The 19,062-nt window shown below is 42.8% G+C and overlaps 1 protein-coding gene across 2 annotated transcripts; it reads left to right on the plus strand.

Annotated features, from left to right (window-relative positions):
• Window positions 1-742: 742 nt before the first annotated feature.
• fam20b (FAM20B glycosaminoglycan xylosylkinase) lies at window positions 743-6,981 on the plus strand. 2 transcript variants are annotated; one of them, XM_061683633.1, is made up of 8 exons: window positions 743-926; window positions 2,608-2,836; window positions 2,919-3,166; window positions 4,419-4,505; window positions 4,579-4,860; window positions 5,330-5,521; window positions 6,447-6,506; window positions 6,588-6,981. In XM_061683633.1, the coding sequence occupies exons 2-8, from the start codon at window positions 2,708-2,710 to the stop codon at window positions 6,817-6,819; spliced, it is 1,230 nt and encodes a 409-aa protein (XP_061539617.1). In that variant the 5' UTR covers window positions 743-926; window positions 2,608-2,707; the 3' UTR covers window positions 6,820-6,981. The 2 variants fall into 2 exon arrangements, with proteins under 2 accessions (XP_061539617.1, XP_061539618.1); XM_061683634.1 differs by lacking the exon at window positions 743-926 and adding an exon at window positions 933-1,207.
• Window positions 6,982-19,062: the final 12,081 nt, after the last annotated feature.

The raw sequence follows: 19,062 nt of genomic DNA on the forward strand, positions 1-19,062 counted from the left end.
CAAACTACAACCATAGTAATAAACTTTAAATGAATGTTTATAGTATTTTAGAATGTCATGAAATGTTTTTTTGTTTTTTTTTAATTAGAAACTTGAGGCGGTTGAGGTTTACGCCACTGCAAACTACAACCACAATAAACCTTCCGAAACTGTTTTTTTAAATATTTGAGATTTGTTTAATTATTTTTTTTTGTACATCTAGTATTAAAAGTCATGTTAATTCTGTGGAGTTGTACAACACTGGAAGCAATAACAAAAATGTTGAAATTGATACTTGGAAAAAAAAAAATTTTGCACAAGTTGAGTACCTTTTCGAACATTTTTTAAACATGAGCAGCTCTTTTAAATATTTTTCAGAATTTTTGTGATATTTACAAAAGATAAAAACTGCTCTATGATGCAATCGTTTTACACCACTGCGAAATTCAACAATAAACATTTTAAAACATTAATTCGTTTTAATTTTCGATTTTATTTATATTTTTAAATAACTTTTTTTTTACAAACCGTATCAAATTACAACCAAAATAAACTTTTTGCAAAATTAGTATCTTTAGTTTTTCAAATATATATAATAATAAAAATATTTACAAATAAAACAAACGTTTTAGTGTGACGTAGTGCAATCAGCACGGCTGTCAGTTGGACTCGTTTTGTGTAACTGTAAAATCAGACACTTCTTGAACGCACCGTCCGATACTCTTACTCCGACAGCGCCGCCTGGAGGTAGGAAAGGGAGCTGCATCAAATGTTTTGGAAGTGGACGGTACCGACCGAACTGACTGGAGCAGGAGAAGCAGTCCGGGACCACCAAAAAAGGGCCGCCGAGAGGGATTGACTGACTGAGCAACAAATCATCTCCGGCTGGGGGAATAGCTCAATTCGCTCCCTGGAAAAAAAAAAAGTGGACCGCGTATGGCCGCGAGGTGAGAAGAACACGAAGCGATGACGTTGGCTCGCTAACTAGCTTAGCTTTAGCTTTAGCTTCAGCTTCAGCTTCTACAGCCAGGTGCATCCATCCGGGATACACACGTTAACTTCAACAATAAGACGGCGAGCTTGAAACGGCGCAGCTGCTTAACATAGACAAGCAATATATTTTAACACACTGTATTGGAAATGTGGCCATTCACATGCACAGAAACACCATCGACGTAATGAAAGGGCGATTGTGCGTGCGTGTGTGTGAACGAGGAGGGAGGAAAAGGTGAGCTTTTGCCTGCGTGGCTTTCTCATTCACCCAGTTTAATATGTCCAAATGGATGGAAGGCTAGCGACTAGTACGCTCTTTTGTCCCTACTAGTAGAACGACTGTCTAATTAGTAATGGTTTTTCGACCGCAGCATGACATGTCTGGACACGAGTAGGACACCTTTGGGATGCTAGATGGACAACATGTTACAAATGTGCTAAATTGTCCTGCTAGTCAGGACAAGGAGTGTACTAGTACATGGACTTTAAGCAGGATATGGAATAAATTAGCAATATACCGATTATCAGTGCCGATATTTGACATTTTGACTCATGTCGGCATCTGCCTTTATTTACTCCTGACTGCAGATAAGAGCTCAATTTAAAACTGGGTAAACTTCCGGGAACTATTTATTTACATTTTCCATTGTAACAGATAGCGGAGAGAGAGATTTTATGATGCTGCTGAGCACTTGTTTCTTGGATAATTGCTCAAACGCCTTTAGCTAAGTCCATGTACTAGTACGCTCTTTTTCCGCAGTAGTGAGACAACTTTGGCATAGTAGTAGGACACCTAGACATTACTAGTGGGCAGTTTGCTGCTACTAGTTGGGTCCAGGAGGCTACTTGTGCGTGACACTTGCCTACTAATTGGGTTTAGTCGTGTCACTGGTTCAGCACAGGAGTTTACTATTATGGTTAAGTTGCATAATAGTAGGATAAAAGTGACATTAGTTGTGAAAAAAACGTTACCAGTAAGACAGCTGATCTACTAGTCCACTGAATTGTTTTACTAGTGAGGACAAAGACCGGACTATTACACGGACCTTAAGCTGTATATCGAATAAATCCTCAAAGGCCTTGAGCTTCTTCAATGTACTAGTACGGTCTTGGTCCTGACTAGTAGCACAACTACTGTACATGTTTCCATTTGGCAAGCAAAACTACTAGTGAGCATTTTGGTGCTACTAGCAGGGTCCAGGAGGCTACTAGTACAGCACAGTACTTCAATAGTAAGGTTTACTGCTGTACTTGGGGAAAGAAATGTGGCACTAGTAGTGGAAAGGAGTTTCTAGTACAGTAAATATGTGGACAATAATCAGCCTAACAAACCATGGATGGAAATAATAAAGTACAAATACTTTATTACTGTACTTTAGATTATTCAGGTATTGACTTGAGTCTTTTATACGTGAAATATTTTTTCAAATCCCTTGTTCTTTTCTTGAAATGTTTGACAAACATCAGCTTTACAGATGCCACGGTAAAGATGAGGCTATCACATCAGTCAGCGGTGAAGGAGTTGTGATGATTGTTTTAATTCGGTCTATTAGAGCGGCGGGTCAGCGGATGTCCCGGGGCACCCAATAAAATCAATAGCGTGCCCCTCATGAACTTTTCCCTCGCTTCCTGTAGGCGGCCGCCATTTTGCCGACGCATGGCCGGTGGGCGCGGCGGGGGGGCCATGTGGCAAGGGTGAGGTCGTGGGTGGAGTGAACGAGGAGGAGGAGCGGAGATGAAGCTGAAGCAGCGTGTGGTTCTGCTGTGCGCCGTGCTCCTCCTGCTGGGCCTGGCCAAGATCTTCCTGCTGGACGGCGGCGAGGGCTCGGCGGCCAGCAGGCGAGACCTCCGGGCCTTCCGCAAGGTCAGTCGCTCGCTCGCTCCCTCGCTCGGCGACACGTCCCTTTGTGGCTCGTTCACGAACGTCGTGCGTGCGTGACCGCCAGATGGAGGCCGGCCTTTCGCTGTCACGGGGCGCCCGCCTGGCCCACACCCTGCAGTCTCCGTGGGAGATAGCCAGCCAGTGGGTGGGCCCCCGAGAGGTGTACCCCGAGGAGGCGCCCGAGCTGGCCGCCGTGCTCACCGCCCTTGGCCAAGCCCGCATCGAGCGTGCCGACGTGGGCTACAAGGGCACACAGCTCAAGGCCCTGCTGGTGCTGGACGGGGGACAGAAGGTGGTCTTCAAACCCAAAAGGTCAGTCAAGTCAAGTAGAGTTTATTTGTATAGCCCTTAATCATAAAAGAGTCTCAAAGGGCTTCACAGGCCCACAGTTGCTAATGATTGACATCGCCTAATCTAAACCCCCCAATCGGGCAAGGAAAAAAAATGGATGGGGATGGTGGTCCCCTTTCCAGGATGGACCAGGCTGCAAGCGATGGCGATTGGGCAGCGCCATGCGCCATGGTTGTTCGCACCATTTTTCTTTGGTATGTTATGACTGGCACATTTTTGGCTCTGTGGTTCTGATTGCCATTTTTGTCTTTGTCTTATCACTGACACGTTTGTTTAACCTTATGATCGTCAACCGTATCTTCTTTGGTATTATGACTGACACTTTTTGTTCTATGGACAATTTTTCTCTTTGGCTTATCACTGTCATTTTTAGAGAGAGAACTAGCGCATTTTGTGGCAGCGGCGCAAGGTTGCGGCACTTCCGCGGTAGCTGTCACAAACGAGGCAGCTCCTACGTCACTTGCGCTTGTATCCTCGCACTTCCGCAAAGTGAGTCGCAGCAGCTTCCTCGAACGAGGCAGCTATCACGGATGCCTCAGCCCCATTCGACCAGCTGCCCGATGGCGTTTCTCGTTCCATGGCGTTGAAAGTCTTTACAGACTGCTAGTTTTTGTACGTGTTCAATACATAGTATGTTGATATCAGTACCAAAAAACAAAAAGAAAATGCCAGAATGATCATTCTCCCTGCGTAGCCTTTGAGATTTTGTTTTTAATTTTGTGTGCAGAGGAACTGTTACTCTTTTAGATGGCAATATTCAGCAGCTGCCATGAACGAGGCAGGCCGCTTGCGTCACGACACCTCCGCCATTGTTTCCTAGGCAGCAACCAACAACAGTGGCAGCTCTCAAAGCATTTTCGGGAGCAGCTCGGGCATTAAAAACAAGCCTTTTTTGATAGTGGGTAATATACAGTATGTTAAGAAATTAAAGAAGTAAAGAAATATTGTTTAAAGTATACACTTTTTCACTACAGATGTGTCATTGTTTATTTTTGTACTCCATATGAAAAAAATAGGTTATTGTGCACTTTTTATTACAAATTCCAAAAGGAAATGAACAAGTTTACATGCATGTTTTTTTTAGTTTATGCACAACTGTCATGTTTGCTTGTCTCAATGCAAAGGTGTACCTAATGAAGTGTCGTGTGTGTGTGTGTGTGTGTGCGCATGGGCTAATACGTCACAAAGCTGTTTTGTTGCTAATGTCTGGCAGATACAGTCGCGACTATGTGGTCGAAGGGGAGCCGTATGCCGGTTACGACCGACACAACGCCGAGGTGGCCGCCTTTCACCTGGACAGGTGCGTCACTCGAGTTCACTGTCATGGCAACTAGCGAGGTCACGTGGCTTCACGTCCCGTCACTCCACCGCAGAATCCTGGGCTTCAGGAGAGCGCCTCTGGTGGTGGGAAGGCACGTGAACTTGCGCACGGAGATCAAGCCAGTGGCCAGCGAGCAGCTGCTCAGCACCTTCCTGGCTCAGGGTAACAACACATGCTTCTACGGGAAATGTTACTACTGTCGGGAGAGCGAGCCTGCGTGCGGCCTGGGCGACATCATGGAGGGATCTTTGACGCTGTGGCTACCCGACGTGTGGCCGTTGCAGAAGCACCGACACCCCTGGGGACGCACGTACCGCGAGGGCAAGCTCGCCAGGTGGGGGTTTGACCGCTTTCACGGAAGGCAAAAAAACTGAAAATGAAGGACACCTCGCTATATTTAAGGCAGTAGAAACCTGGGATCTCATTCAGGGCCAATCAGTGACAGGGAGTCTGCACACCTGTTGTTATACCACAAATAAACTGACTTGCAATTTAAATTTTTTAAATTATTTTTTAATCCAAACTATTTCTATATTATTATAAGTACATTAAAAAAATGCCTGGAAATGTAAATTACTGTATTCATTTAGGGGGGAAAAGAAAAATCAAAATTAAAAAACTATTAAAATAAAATACAAAAAAAATTCAACATATATGTATGAATTTTGACAAAAAATACCATCAAAGAAAGTTATTTCCATATTATGAAATGTTTATTCTCGAAGAAGAGGAAGACAGTTTAGATGCCTTTTTGAACACTGTTACGTGCCATTGTCCTAATATTTGTAATGTATTTGTTGTAGGTGGGAGTACGACGAGAGCTACTGCTCCGCGGTGAAAAAGATGGCGCCATATGACGCTGGACCGCGCCTGCTGGACGTCATCGACACGGCCATCTTCGATTATTTGATCGGGAACGCCGACCGCCATCACTACGAGAGTTTCCAGGACGACGGCGGCGCCAGCATGCTTATACTGCTGGACAACGCCAAGAGGTTTGCACTCACTCTTGGCTCTTCGGACAGCAACATAGGAATATTACCTTTTGCTCTGGAATATTAGTGCTATACATCCATGGCTGTCACCATTTTTCTCTTTGCTTTATCATTAGGGCCCGACCGATTAATCGGTTGGCCGAGTTCATCGGCCGCAATTAGCCCATTTCAAAATAATCATGATCGTCTGGAGTTTTGCCGATTAGATGCTGATATTTTCTTACTTTCTCATGAAACATTAAATCCTTTTCCGTGTCCCTCAGACTGATGTTTGTCCACTCGATAAAGCTCCGTTCAATCCAATAAGCATCTCTCCTGGGACAGTGACGTGTTGTCCCAGTTATCCCGTGGCCATGCTCGAACACGGTCATCATTTCCAACAAAAATGGCAGATTACTGAATTACGTTGGTGCTGCCAAAGCTCCCGAGAACGATATTGCTTTTACAGCAAAATCGTCTGCTTCTCTCTGTCAGCAACAAGTGCAGTTGGAGAGCAGTATATAACGCATATTCCGAAATCTACCGTGTATAACAGGAGCAGGTTTTGGGATACATTTCAGTGTTCTTTTGGCATCTGAGAAAGACATCTGTTTTTAATTTTGAAGTTATCACTTCATGGCAATGAAAATATTACAGTAGAAGAAATGTGATTTATCATTAAAGGGCATCATGTATACATTGCTGTGAAAAAGTGCTTATGTACTGCATACGTTTATGGCCTCAATCCAAAGATAAATTAATCATTTAATGCTTTTTTGCATGTTTTGTACTTGAAAATTCCTATCTATTGTAAACAAATACAAATTAATGCAATTTCAAGAATTTAAGTTGTAAATGTTGATAGTATTTAGGCCAGCACCACTGGAGAAAACCCATTAAGCACACATCCACAAAATTGTCATAATGCTCCTTTTTGTCCTTTCAGCTTTGGGAACGCTGCCCTAGACGAGCGCAGCATCCTGGCGCCGCTCTACCAGTGCTGCATGTGAGTACATCTTTCTCGTTCAACTATCGCTCTTCATATCTTCCGACCCAAAAAGTCTACCGCCAGAATGTCTTTGGACAGGATCCGCGTTTCCACCTGGAACCGGCTCAACCTGCTCCGGAGCGGCGCACTGAGCGCGGCCATGCGCCAGGCGCTAGCGTTCGACCCCATCCGGCCCGTCCTGGCCGAGCCGCACTTGGCCGCCCTGGACCGGCGCCTGGCCGGCATAGTGGCCGCTGTCAAGCAGTGCACAGAGGCCCAGGGCCCTGACGATACCCTGGTGGAGGACCGCATGAACCTGCCACACCCGTGATAAAAACGGGAGACTTTTTACAGGGTGGAATTTACCTCTTGTTGGTCATTTTCCCTCCTCGTGGACTTATCGGGGAGAATTCCGAGGAAGGAGGAAGCGCACTGACCAACCACCATCGTGATTACTGTCAACGGGATGACAAAAAAAAAAAAAAAAAGCCAAGTGTACATATTCAGATGAAGTACCATAGATACACTAAATGTGTTGACTATAATAATATTGCATAAAGTGTGTGTGTGCGTGAGTGCGTGAGAGTGACAGGAAAGTTGCCATACTGTGCCATTAAGCTACTGACATCACAGACTTGAATAAGGGAAGGGGAAGGAGTCATGTACGTGGGGGGGGGGCTTCATCTTCATTATTAAACGTATTAATTTCACTTGTCTTTTTGTTTGGTGATACCTTTTTTTCAGTTGGATGTAAATCTGGGCTCTGGAACCCGGGTTTTCATCTGAGCATTTTCCAAACTTGCTCTTGGGAGACCTCATGTAGGTTTTTGCAACATTAGGGCCCACACACGAGAGTACGTTGTTGAACTGGCCACGAGTTCCTGCACTTCTCTTATAGTATCATCATTTGTGGAATCATATTTCCTCAACTAATAATCTCCACTTATATAAATGGAGATTGTTGTCACACGTAGGGCACTGTCAGCACTTGCAACAGGTTTCTGCAGTTCCTTTCATGTTACAATAGGCCTCTTGGCAGCCTCCCTCCCCATCTCAAAACTGTATATAAAATATATTTTAATCAAGTATCATTTGTGTGGGGGGGGGGGGACACTTCCCTATATAATGGCCTCTAACAGAATGTGAATAACATGGCAGATTGTTGTCACATGAAGGACTTGCCACATATTTCTGCACTCTTCATATTGTTCCAAGCCTCTTCGCAGCCATAAAACCAAACATACTACACTACTTTAATCAAGCATTATTATATCTGGAGAAAAATCTAAACATTTTTGAACCAATGGCCTCCACTTTTAATAGACGCTGCCTCCCAATTCAATCTTCCTCAAATAGGCACACACTCAACAGCTGTTGTGTTGAATGTGAAGGGGAAAGATGAATTTATTCCGTTTTGGAATACGGCTGAAACCAAATGTGGTTAAAAAAAAAAAAAAAAAAAAAGTCCAGTGATATGAATCCTTCCCAAAAGCACTATCATTAGAATCACTTGTTTGTTTCCAAAGTGTTGCGGTGGTGTTGACACATTTATGTTCTATGTTGACATTTATGCAGTGAAAGCTTCTTTGGTGGGGGTCCTGGGGGGGTTCTTGGTTTTAAAAGCCAGCGGCAGGTCCCTTCTTTCCCACACTCAGCTGTTCATATAGAACACCTGTTTCGTTTGTACTCAGCAGGTGTTTTACTCAAACCACACACGCTCTCATGTCCTCACCGCAACCACAACCCTGGTGTCATTCCACTGCATGTCCAGACACAATACGGTAACAAAACAGGACCTGCACACTGCACCATCCCTGCTCTCAATAGTGTTCCCCCGCATTATTGCGGTTCGTGCGTCTGCGATGGTTATGTATGTTACGTCACCAAACCTGGAGAGCAGGTTTGCAGACTCCTCTGTGTATGATTCTGGGTTTGGTCACTTACGGGGGTCGATGTGATGACAATTTCCCCGTGATGGTTGCGTACATCACGTGACCAAACCCGGAAGTATACGCGGGAAATCTGCAAACCTGTTGGGAGCAGACTCCCTTTGTATGCTGGAGATTGCTGGCATGATAGTTTGAACAGCATTTTAGCAAGTTCAGGTTCTCCGAAGCTGTTTTCCAGGTTTGGTCAAGTGACGTACGCAACATTTGAGGGGTTAATTGTGATGTTAATTTTGATTGCCAGCAGAGTGTGATATTGTCTAAAATGGCGGCACCCTGAGTTCGTTGGAGATCGATGAATTATTCTGTTTAATTACTATTCCGCGAACGCAATATTAACCAGAATATCGTTTTTTGATACACATACAATGTCTTGCAAAAAAAAAAAAAAAATGTGGGTTTACTTCCCCTTTAATCAATGTTTCAGAGAAAAATGGTGTATTTTTAAAAATGTTTTACACCACTCACTTTCGGATAAAAACATCTGCTATCAAACAAAGTGATGGCCAATTTTACACAAGACATTCAAAAATAATAGCCACTTTTGTACGACTTGTGACACTTGACTGCTTTCAAATGTTTTGAGATTCCCCCATGGCCCTTCAAAGACCAACAAGTGCATGTTTCTGCGGTACCCTGTGCAAATGTGGTGGAGACGCAGACAGTTTTCGGGACTGTTCCAAGCTGCCTCTTGAACACTGGTCCCACTTTCCCATAAACATGACCACCATATTCCTTAATTAACACACACTTGAATCTAAAATCCATTTTATTTGACAGGTCAAATTTGACTCAGAAAAGCCTTGGTGTGTGCACAAATGTCCTCGCTGTGGAGGAGGAATCCTTCATCGTTCACCACACAGAGTTGTTTCCTGTCATCCCCTACCACTGGCCTTAAAAGCCCCGTCAGCACACTTCTGAGCTCAGACGCCGACAAGGAGGAAGTGGAGAAGGATGCACGCTGAACAATGTGGTCTGGCCAAGCAGCGAGGGGCGCGCACCAAGAGTCTGATGAAGCTGGCGGCGGTGGTGGTGCAGAGCATGCTGTTGGCAGCCTGCTTGGCACTCTCGCTCTGCGCCTACAGGGACCTGCAGCAGCTGGTGAGTAACACAAACCACCAATTCATAAATGTACAGTATTATTATTTATTTGTGACCGTGAGCAGAGGTGGCAAAAGTACTCACACTCTGGACTTAGGTAGAAGAGAAGTACAGATACTTGAGTTAAAAAAAAAAAAAAGAAGGTAAAAGCACGGATTGTGTGTTTTTGACATACTTTGCAATTCAAGAAGATTCTTATTCAATACTTGTACTTAAACACAGGTAAACAAGTACAGATTAAAATGTACTTCAAGTGGATAGAAGAAGTTGTTTACACACCTCTTCAAATGCCAGTTTTTTGTGTGATATTAATGAGACCAAGAGGAATAATTTCTATAATATATATTAATAATATATATAATAATAATTAATTTTTCCAACACCGATGTGACCTATAACCTGTACGGCTCAATTCACTTCGATGTTGACGAGAGTGGAAGCGAAAATAAACTGAGAATGTGGTTGCACAAGTGCGCACACCCTCTTATAACTATCGATCAGTCAAACGTTATTTATAGAGCACTTTTCATACAATAATATACAACTCAAAGTGCATTCCATAGAAATCAAATCCAATCCCCCTCCGATCATTCATCCATACAGATACAAACATGCGCACACCCACGCACACACACACACAATTAAAAAATAAGAAAACAATGAGGCACTCTCTCCAATTGAGTAACGAAAAATCCCCAGCCACTATTGGAGGACATGCGGAACATAGAGTCATGTCTGAAAGCAGATCGGTTGGGTTGGTAGTATGTCCATGTGCATACAGTGCAAAAAAAAAAAAATATTAGGTGCCTCTTCCAAATAAACATCTGATACTCTCTGGAGTAAATAAACGTCCTGGCCTTTTTTTTTATTTTTTTATTTTATATTAGAAGTACATTAGAGTGCAGGCCTCATCTGCACAGGCTCAAAGAAACATAACTTACAAACCAAGAGCCGCCGTCTTCAAATACAGTAAAGACTGTAATTGTGTCCATGAACATACAGTGGAAACAAAACTGCCATCATAAAAAGGGCTTTGGATTTACAGCCACACTTTGACTCCACTTTCAGGGAGACTGTGTATTGGGTGGCCACCAGTGGTAAAGATAAGAAGGGATGGCTGACACGGATGACTCAAAATGTTTGTGTGTCCCACTCACTCTCTCTTCAGTTATGAATCAGCTCGCCAGGACCCTCGGACGCTTTTTTTTTTTTTTTTTTTTTTTTTTTTTTTTTTTTTTTTTTTTTGGTGGTGGCGTGACCTTTGAAATAACACCACATACATACAAGAACATACAGGGAAAAAAAAAAAAAGCCCATGATGCTGCCACGAAACCGATTCGGATCTGCGCTACTTCCCTTGAACATGTAGGCGGGATGGTGATTTCTGCAAAACATTTTTCGAAATACATGAATCCCCACTATATCGCAGTTCTCGCGTCTCGCTCGATGTCGTTTGCAATTGCTGGATGTCGTTTGCAATTGCTATTACAGTTGTTACTCTATTTTCTTTATACTGTTTGTACAATATTTTTGTGTTCATTGCCCTTGCTCTCTCTTAATGCATTGTATGTTTTTATATTGTTTTAAAAGTGTGGTTAAAGAAAACAATTTAAGTGCCGTAAATGCTATAAAAACATGCCTAGGCTGTATTTAAACCCCATTTAAATCGTAATCACCAGCTTTTTTGGAACTTGTTGCTGGCGTCAAATTCAAAATGAGACAATATTTGCAAAAAAAAACCAAAAAACAATAAGGTTCATCAGTTTGAACAATAAATATTTTGTCTTTGCAGTGTGTTCAATTCAACTTGCAAATCTGTTTTTATTTACCTTTTGCACAATGTCCCAACTTCATTGGAATTTGTGTGTGTGTGTTATTATCATTTGACATACCTATAAATACATATAGAAATACTAGGGTTATTAACATGTTAATAGCACATTAATGCAATCTCAGTTAAACACCACTATTTTTTTTGCCGCTCTATTGACACATGACCCTTAATTGGCCTTGTACTGAAAAATGTTTGTTAGCCCATCAGTGGGGTTTTACATTGTGTTAGCATTCACACGTGTCCTCGTTTTTGTTGTGTGTTTAGTTTTACAGGAACGGTACAGTAATGGTGGCACGGTGAGCAACTGGTTATCACGTCCGCCTCACAGTTCTGAGGACCCGGGTTCAAATCCGGCCTCACCTGTGTGGAGTTTGCATGCTCGCTTCGTGCCTTTTCTCCAGGGGCTTGGAGAATGGATGGATGGATTTATTATATTAATTTTGGTAACACTGTGCTCATATGGCTGCATCTGGATTCAGGGCACAAACTCAGGGGGGCGCGTTGCGGTTCTGCCATTTCAAAAGTGATACCGAGTCATGTCCGATTTTGATTTCGATACTGTATCGTTACAAGCTTACAGTACGTATATGCTCTATACTGAAGCCATTACACGCAAGACATTGGACAAAGGATGGATTGCACAACTTTTGACAGAACTGAACTGTGACTGTACTCCAGCTACGATGTCATGTGCTAAATTAATAACCACCTTTCTCCGCAGGCCTCACGAGACAACGTGCACATTCAGTTTGACGCGATCTCAGGTAAGTTGGCAGAGGCTATTTTAATGATTAATTTGCCACCAAGTTGAGGGTTTTTGAAAAGTGTGTTGCAACTGTAGCACTGCCATGGTTGTTACTATGGTTTACAACTTGCAACCCCCCCCCCCCCCCCCCCCCACCATTGGAAATAATGAAATAACCATAAAACCTTTATTTATTCAATACGTAGGCAATGAAGTCACATTTTTAACTGTCATACAAATGAAAAATCCGATAAAGTGACTTGCTGCTAAGTGACACAAACGTCCCGTGCTATCTTTCGCTTCTCTTCTCGTGTTCTGTCACAATTACTTACCCCGCAAAATTTCGGGACAATTTGGAAATGTACCAAACCGAGTCACAGAACATCCTGTGTTCTTTTCTTTTCTTATGTTCTGTCACTAAAAGCCAAGGACCTCAGATAGCCCCTTGGGATGCATCATCTCATTCTCAAGGGGGTCTTTTTCAACACACATATAAATCGGCAATATACAAAATAATAATTAAAGGTAAATAAAAATCATAATACAAGTACTTCTAATCACACACGCACGGAAGTCTCACTGTGGTGTCTCGGCCCTCGGCAGACATTTGGGGTAACGCCACGCTGCGCTTCGACAGAGTCCGCAGCAGCCACCAGATGGGCCTGGCGGACGAGCGACGAAGCAAGATCGCGGTGTGGTGCGCCGGCCCCTACGTGCTCTACGCGGACGTGTGCTACCGGAGCCTGGAGCTGGGCGCCGGCGGCAGCCTGAGGCTACGGGCGGCGGGCAGGGCGGCCCCTCTGTGCGCCTTCCACCTGACGGGCCGGCACGAGGCCTGCGAGGGGTTCCACGGCGTCGCCTACCTGCGGGCCGGCGAGAAGGCCGAGCTGGACCTGCGCTCCACGGGACGCTTCAAGATTAAGAACGTGACGGTGGGCCTCAGCTACCTGCTGGGGGGACGCTGTGAGTTCTGAAGACCATGGACACTCCACTAGAGACTTTTTGTTCATCCCGCCCTATTTCCTCAAATAGTGGCTGGGTGCATCATCCACTAAAGATCAACACCTCCCTCGAATAAACGCCTCTCTTTTTCCAACAGGAATGAAAAGTGTAATGGCCCTCAGTTCATAGATGCTATGCTAAAAGCCCATTGGAACTCTGTTGCTAACCAAAACAGCAGCAGATGCGACCCAAAGCAGCAGAAGACTCTATTGTTCGTGCAAATAACCGCTCAGTCCATTTGAACTATGTTGCCAACCAGAACAGCAGCCAGTCTTGTCATGTAACAAACACTTTGTTTGTTACTGTAGTCGAATTTTCACGTATCTGTACTGAATATTATTTATGTTTCTGACAACTTTCACTCCACTACATTTCCTAAATAATATGTTTAATGTTCAAAAGTCAGGTTTTCCTGTGATAAAAAAAATATTGTTCGCTATAAATGTGGCCTATAAACTAACCCAACTCAATTGGGGGAAAAAATATTCTCAAGAGAGAGTGTAAAAATGATCAACTGAAATAATGTGGTTGCACAAGTGTGCACAACCTCTTATAACTGGCATGTGGTTGTGTTCAGAATAAACCAATCACATTCAAACTCATGTTAAATGGGAGCCAGCACACACCGGCCACCATTTGAAGTGCATCTGATTTACCACAAATACATTTTATTTGGCTTTTCCTGATTTTTTTTTTTTTGTTTCCTAACTAAAGCCTGAAGGTTTGGTGATTACACTGACATCTATTTTGAACTGCTCACAACTTCCTTCACATTTTCTAAGGCCCCATTCCATCTGAGGCATGCAAAGTATGATGCTACTACCACCACCATGCTTCACTGTAGGCATAGTCTTCTTTCAGTATGATCAGTGTTGTGTTTGCCTTTTTGGCACTTTAAACGGTGCCACAGTCACATCCCAGTTATATAGGGTGTGCACACATGTGCAACCAGAAATTATGAGCAGTTTGAAATAGCAGTCAGTGTTAGCACAACAATTTCAGGCTTCTGTTAGAAAGCAAAACAAACACAGTCAGGAAAGGCCTACTAGAACATCACTTTATTTGGAACTTTATGAACTTTTTCCCATTCGACATTCGCCACATCCCAGTTTGAGAGGGTGTGAACACTTGCGCAACCACATTATTTCAGTCATTTATATTGACGTCCCCTCTCAAAAATTCACTTGAGTTATAGGTTACAGGCCACATTAAAGGGGAAAAGGTTTTGAAACCATGAATCTTGGTCTCATTTTTTTATAGCACAAAGATCTGGCATTTGAACTCGGGCGTGTAAACTTTTCATATCCACTGTAAACTTTGACGCCAAAAGATTTCCCGTTCTCATTACGCTAGTACAAAATGAAAATCCGAAGAAATTGTTGATGTAATGCCTGAACCATAGAGCACACAAAGGAGAAGAACCGATGATTGAATGATAATTGTGACGTTTTTATTGGTGCACCAGCTGTGTGTGTCTCTCTCTCTCCGTCGTTCCTTCGCCGCTTCACGGCGAGCAGGCGCCAGTCATGTGATGGCCAGGCTAACTTTGCTTATTAGCCAAAGCATTGAATCCTTAATTACTGTAATGAACACCACTGAAGTCAACTACCCAGCCATTTTCTATCCCAGTTATCCTCACTCGGGCTGCGGATACAATAGTGATTGATGAGCAGTGCCGGGTTTTCTCCACACAAACCACTTAGAATTCAGGCCAAAAAGTTCTACCTTGGTCTCATCAGGCCAGAGACTCTTATTTCCCAGCATCTTGGAGTCCTTCAGGTGTTTTTTATTTGTAGCAAACTCCATGTGGGCTTTCATGTCTCTTGCACTGAGGAGAGGCTTCCGTCAGACCACTCGACCATAAATCCCCGACTGGCGGTGGGCTGCAGTGATGGTTCACTTTCTAGAACTTTCTCCCGTCTCCTGACTGTTCAGCCACAGTGATCTTTGGGTTATTCTTTACCTCTCTCACCAAGGCTCTTCTCCCCCAATTGCTCAGTTTGGCCGAACGGCCAGCTCTAGGAAGAGTTCTGGTCGTCCCAAACGTCTTCCATTTAAATATTATGGAGGCCACTGTGCTCTTAAGTGCAACAGATTCTTTTTGTAACCTTGGCCAGATCTGTGCCTTGCCACAATTCTGTCTCTGAGCTCTTCAGGCAGTTCCTTTTACCTCACAATTCTCATTTGCTCTGACATGCACTGTGAGCTGTAAGGTCTTATATAGACAGGGGTGTGGCTTTCCTAATCAAGTCCAATCAGTATAATCAAACACAGATGGACTCCAATGAAGGTGTAGAACCATCTGAAGGATTATCAGAAGGAATGGACAGCACCAGAGTTAAATATGAGTGTCACAGCAAAGGGTCTGAATACTTATGGCTGTGCGATATTTCAGTTTTTCTTTGATACATCTGTAAAAATGTCAACATTCCCATTTTTTTCTGTCAATATGGGGTGCTTTGTGTACATTAATGGAGGGTGGGGAACAAATGATTTTCGACATAGTAACAAGATTAGGGAAGGTAAGGTCAGCATTTCGAATACTAAAGCAAATGGGCTGGCTCAAAACACACATTCACCTCTCCATCTTTAACCCATACGTCAAGTTAGTCAGGATATACGCAGCAGAAACATGGAGGACCACAAAGAAGAACTTTTTAAATATCTTTGCATCGTAAAAGCTGTGGAAAATGACCAAACGGTGACTAATTTAAACACAAATCAGACAAACCCTGAGGAAGCTTCCCAAACCCTGAGGAAACTTCCGAAGACCCAAGAAAATGACCAGACAGGCTCTTGGAAAAGCTAGGAAAAATACTGAGCATCTGGAGGAGGTTAGTCAAGAAGTGGGAACATCTTGGAAGGAGGTGGAGGAGATTGTCCAGGACCCAATCAGCTGGAGAAGATTCACAAGTGAGCAGTGCTCTCCAAAAAGCAAAAGGGTTTAACTTCTTATGGTTAACTTATCGAGCTGTGTTACCAAACTAGATTGCCGGTATGTTCGTGTGGCAAACCAAAGCGCTGGACTGTACGTTTGGCTCTACGAGGAAATTGCCCGGCAACGCCACCCTGGGAATTCCACCCGGGGAAATAGTTGGATGTAAAATTACTTTAAGGCACACAGACACGCTGACTCATTGACAAGAGATGAGGTTCCAGTTCGAAAAGACAGACAATATTCCACCAATATGTATGTGATGACTGCTAAGAATACCGTTTATTCAGGTAAAATGACAACGAACAAGGGCTGAGGCTTACCGAGGTGCAGGGCTAGTGGCGATTTGAGCATCGCCAATCAAAAAGAACTGAAAAAGACCCAGGCTCACATGGCAATCACACTGTCACAGTGAAAGTACCCAAATCCCAAGCAAACACAATTAGGCTCGGCCCTGAGCATGGAGAAGCGCAGTTCTCTATGCTGCCACATTCGCTCATCTATTTATTCAAGCTAGGTAGTTAGCATAACAGATCATTGTTCACTTATCTATGTATTTCAGATCGCTTGTTAGCTATCTGTCTGTCATTGTAAGCTAGGCTAACTACTTTAGCTTGCTAGCCAGCAAGTTGGCACATTTATCTTTTCTGCCATGATCGCTCATCTATTTATTTCAGCTAGTTGGTTGGCATATTGGACTATTGTTTGTTTAGCTATTTCTTTTAGCACGTTCTTTAGCTATTTGAGCTCACCGGTGAGCCCCTCTAACCATGCTGCTAAATGATTTAGCTGTGTTAGGCGCCAGCACGCCCGCGACCCTAGTGAGGATAGGCGGTACAGAAAATGGATAGATGGATAAATGTTTGATGATCTATATTGTTAGCATATCTCATCACTATCAAGCTAGGTAAGTGTTTCTATCTTATCCTCGTGACGTAGCTATTTTGTCCCTATCAATCATTGATTGGCACGTTTATTAAACAGTGACGTCGCAACCGGTTTTTGTCATGTACTTGCGTGAAACTTGGGAACAAAGTTTCAGTTTTGTGTAATTAATGTCACTACCGAGACTCACTTTGTGGTTGCATCATCTGCCGAAGTTAAACATTATACTATAAGCCAAAGTGAAAGTGTGCTCGCTTGCATCACGCTCACTTCTGCCTGACGCGCTCGATGCATCAAAATGCAACTGTTGGCTTGTCTGTTTGTCGACGTCGACAGGTTTGTACAAAAACTGCTCGGTTTGCCCGAGCGCAGACCTTCACATTTTTTCCTTGGCCCACATCCAGTCTCTCTCCAGGAAGCATCATGAAAATCAAATGTGGCACAACACGGATTACCACCGTTGTCCCATTTTTACTGATTTACAACATGATTACATTGCAAGAATATGTAAATATTAGCTTGTCTGTTTCTGAACAGACGTGGACAGAAATGACTTCAGCTGCCCGAGCGCAGATCTGCACTTATATGTCGCTGCTTTTTCTTCTGCTCAAGCCTCTTGACACAATCTTGTGAAAAGCAAATGTTATAGCCTTTCCAATAACTTATCACATGATAACATTAGTGTCACATTATTAGCTTGTCTTTTTCTAGACAGGTTTAGACAAAAATACTTCAGCGACGCAAACGCAGACCTGCACTGTGACGGCAATTGCCCAACCTCTAAGCAAGTTAGCCTTTGTGCTAACATGATAAATAATAATGGTTAATTATTAGTTTGTCTGTTTCTAGACACATCCATGCAAAAACTTATTTAGCTGCCCAAGCGCAGCCCTGCAATGTAATAGCCTTTCCCTTGGCTCATTTTCAAACCAACAGATAGTCTTGTGAAAATCAAATGTTTTAGCGTTCGCGTTAATTTGATAAAGATAAGTTTTTTCGATAAAGATAAGTTGAGTGCAGCTGAACAAAGATAATTGTTTTGCTTTCCTTCTCTGTCTCTCTCACTTCGATATAACGAAGGGGTTTTCTGTCTGGACTTCAGTAAAGTGTGACAACTCGTAAGACTTGTACCTTTTCCTCTCTTTGCAAAGACTTCTCTTTCTTTTTTTGTAATGAAAACCCACAAAAACAAGATTGCTTCCTTACTTATTCTGTCAGAAAATTATTTGCCAAAACACTGCCCAAGCACAGACCTGCACTTTTTCCTGAGCCAATACACAATCTCTCCGTGATTTAGCTTTTGTGCAACCTTATAACATAATTACATTAATGTATGATTATTAGCTTGCATGTTTGTGGGCAGTTCTGCTCAAAAATGTCTATAGCTTCCAGGGCATAGACCTGCAATGTAACTGCTTTTTCTTTGCCCGATGCCCAACCTCTCCACAATTTCTGCTTTGAGCTAACTTATAACATGATTGCATTCAGATATAACTATTCATTTGCTATTATCGTGTACCTGCACGATAATGGCTTTTTTCCATGGCCCATTCTTGACCCATACACAAATATAAACATACGCATTATAAAATAAACAAACAGTCTCGAATAAAGATGTTTTTTGTAGACTTTGGATAACCTTCTGGCATTCGCGGAGGTGTTATTGCATGTTTGTCATTGTTGCCGATCATTTCAGGCACAAGGCCAATAATACCACACAGCCTTCTTTCCGATGGGAATCCGTGTTGCACAGCACATTAGCTGCAAAAAAAAAAATCGAAAAATCAAAAACACACCACACACTGAAGGAAAAAAAAAAAGTTTCGATTGCAACGATACTGTAACTTCATTTGGGACAACAAAAGGGCTTGTTTTTGAGTAAACAAGATAAACAGGTTCTTCAGAAAACTGAGAATTTCCCTAGGTAGTGCTACATTGATGTCAGATAGGTAGATAGATAGATAGGCAAAGAAAAGCAAAATGATTTATATCGCGCATTTCATACACAAGGTAACTCAATGTGCTTTACATGATTAAAAGCATTGAAAAACAAAGAAAAAATAAATAAAATAAAAGTACAATAAAAACAGCATACATTGCAAGAAATATCATTTAAATGTGGAAAT

This window comes from Phycodurus eques, chromosome 8 (genome assembly GCF_024500275.1).
Source record: "Phycodurus eques isolate BA_2022a chromosome 8, UOR_Pequ_1.1, whole genome shotgun sequence".
NCBI lineage: Eukaryota > Metazoa > Chordata > Actinopteri > Syngnathiformes > Syngnathidae > Phycodurus > Phycodurus eques.

Coding starts and splice junctions, on each gene's coding strand:
- fam20b (XM_061683633.1), top strand. CDS start 2,708: ATGAAGCTGAAGCAGCGTGTGGTTCTGCTGTGCGCCGTGCTCCTCCTG. Junction 5,522..6,446: donor CTGCTGGACAACGCCAAGAG/GTTTGCACTCAC, acceptor TTGTCCTTTCAG/CTTTGGGAACGCTGCCCTAG. Junction 6,507..6,587: donor CCGCTCTACCAGTGCTGCAT/GTGAGTACATCT, acceptor GTCTTTGGACAG/GATCCGCGTTTCCACCTGGA.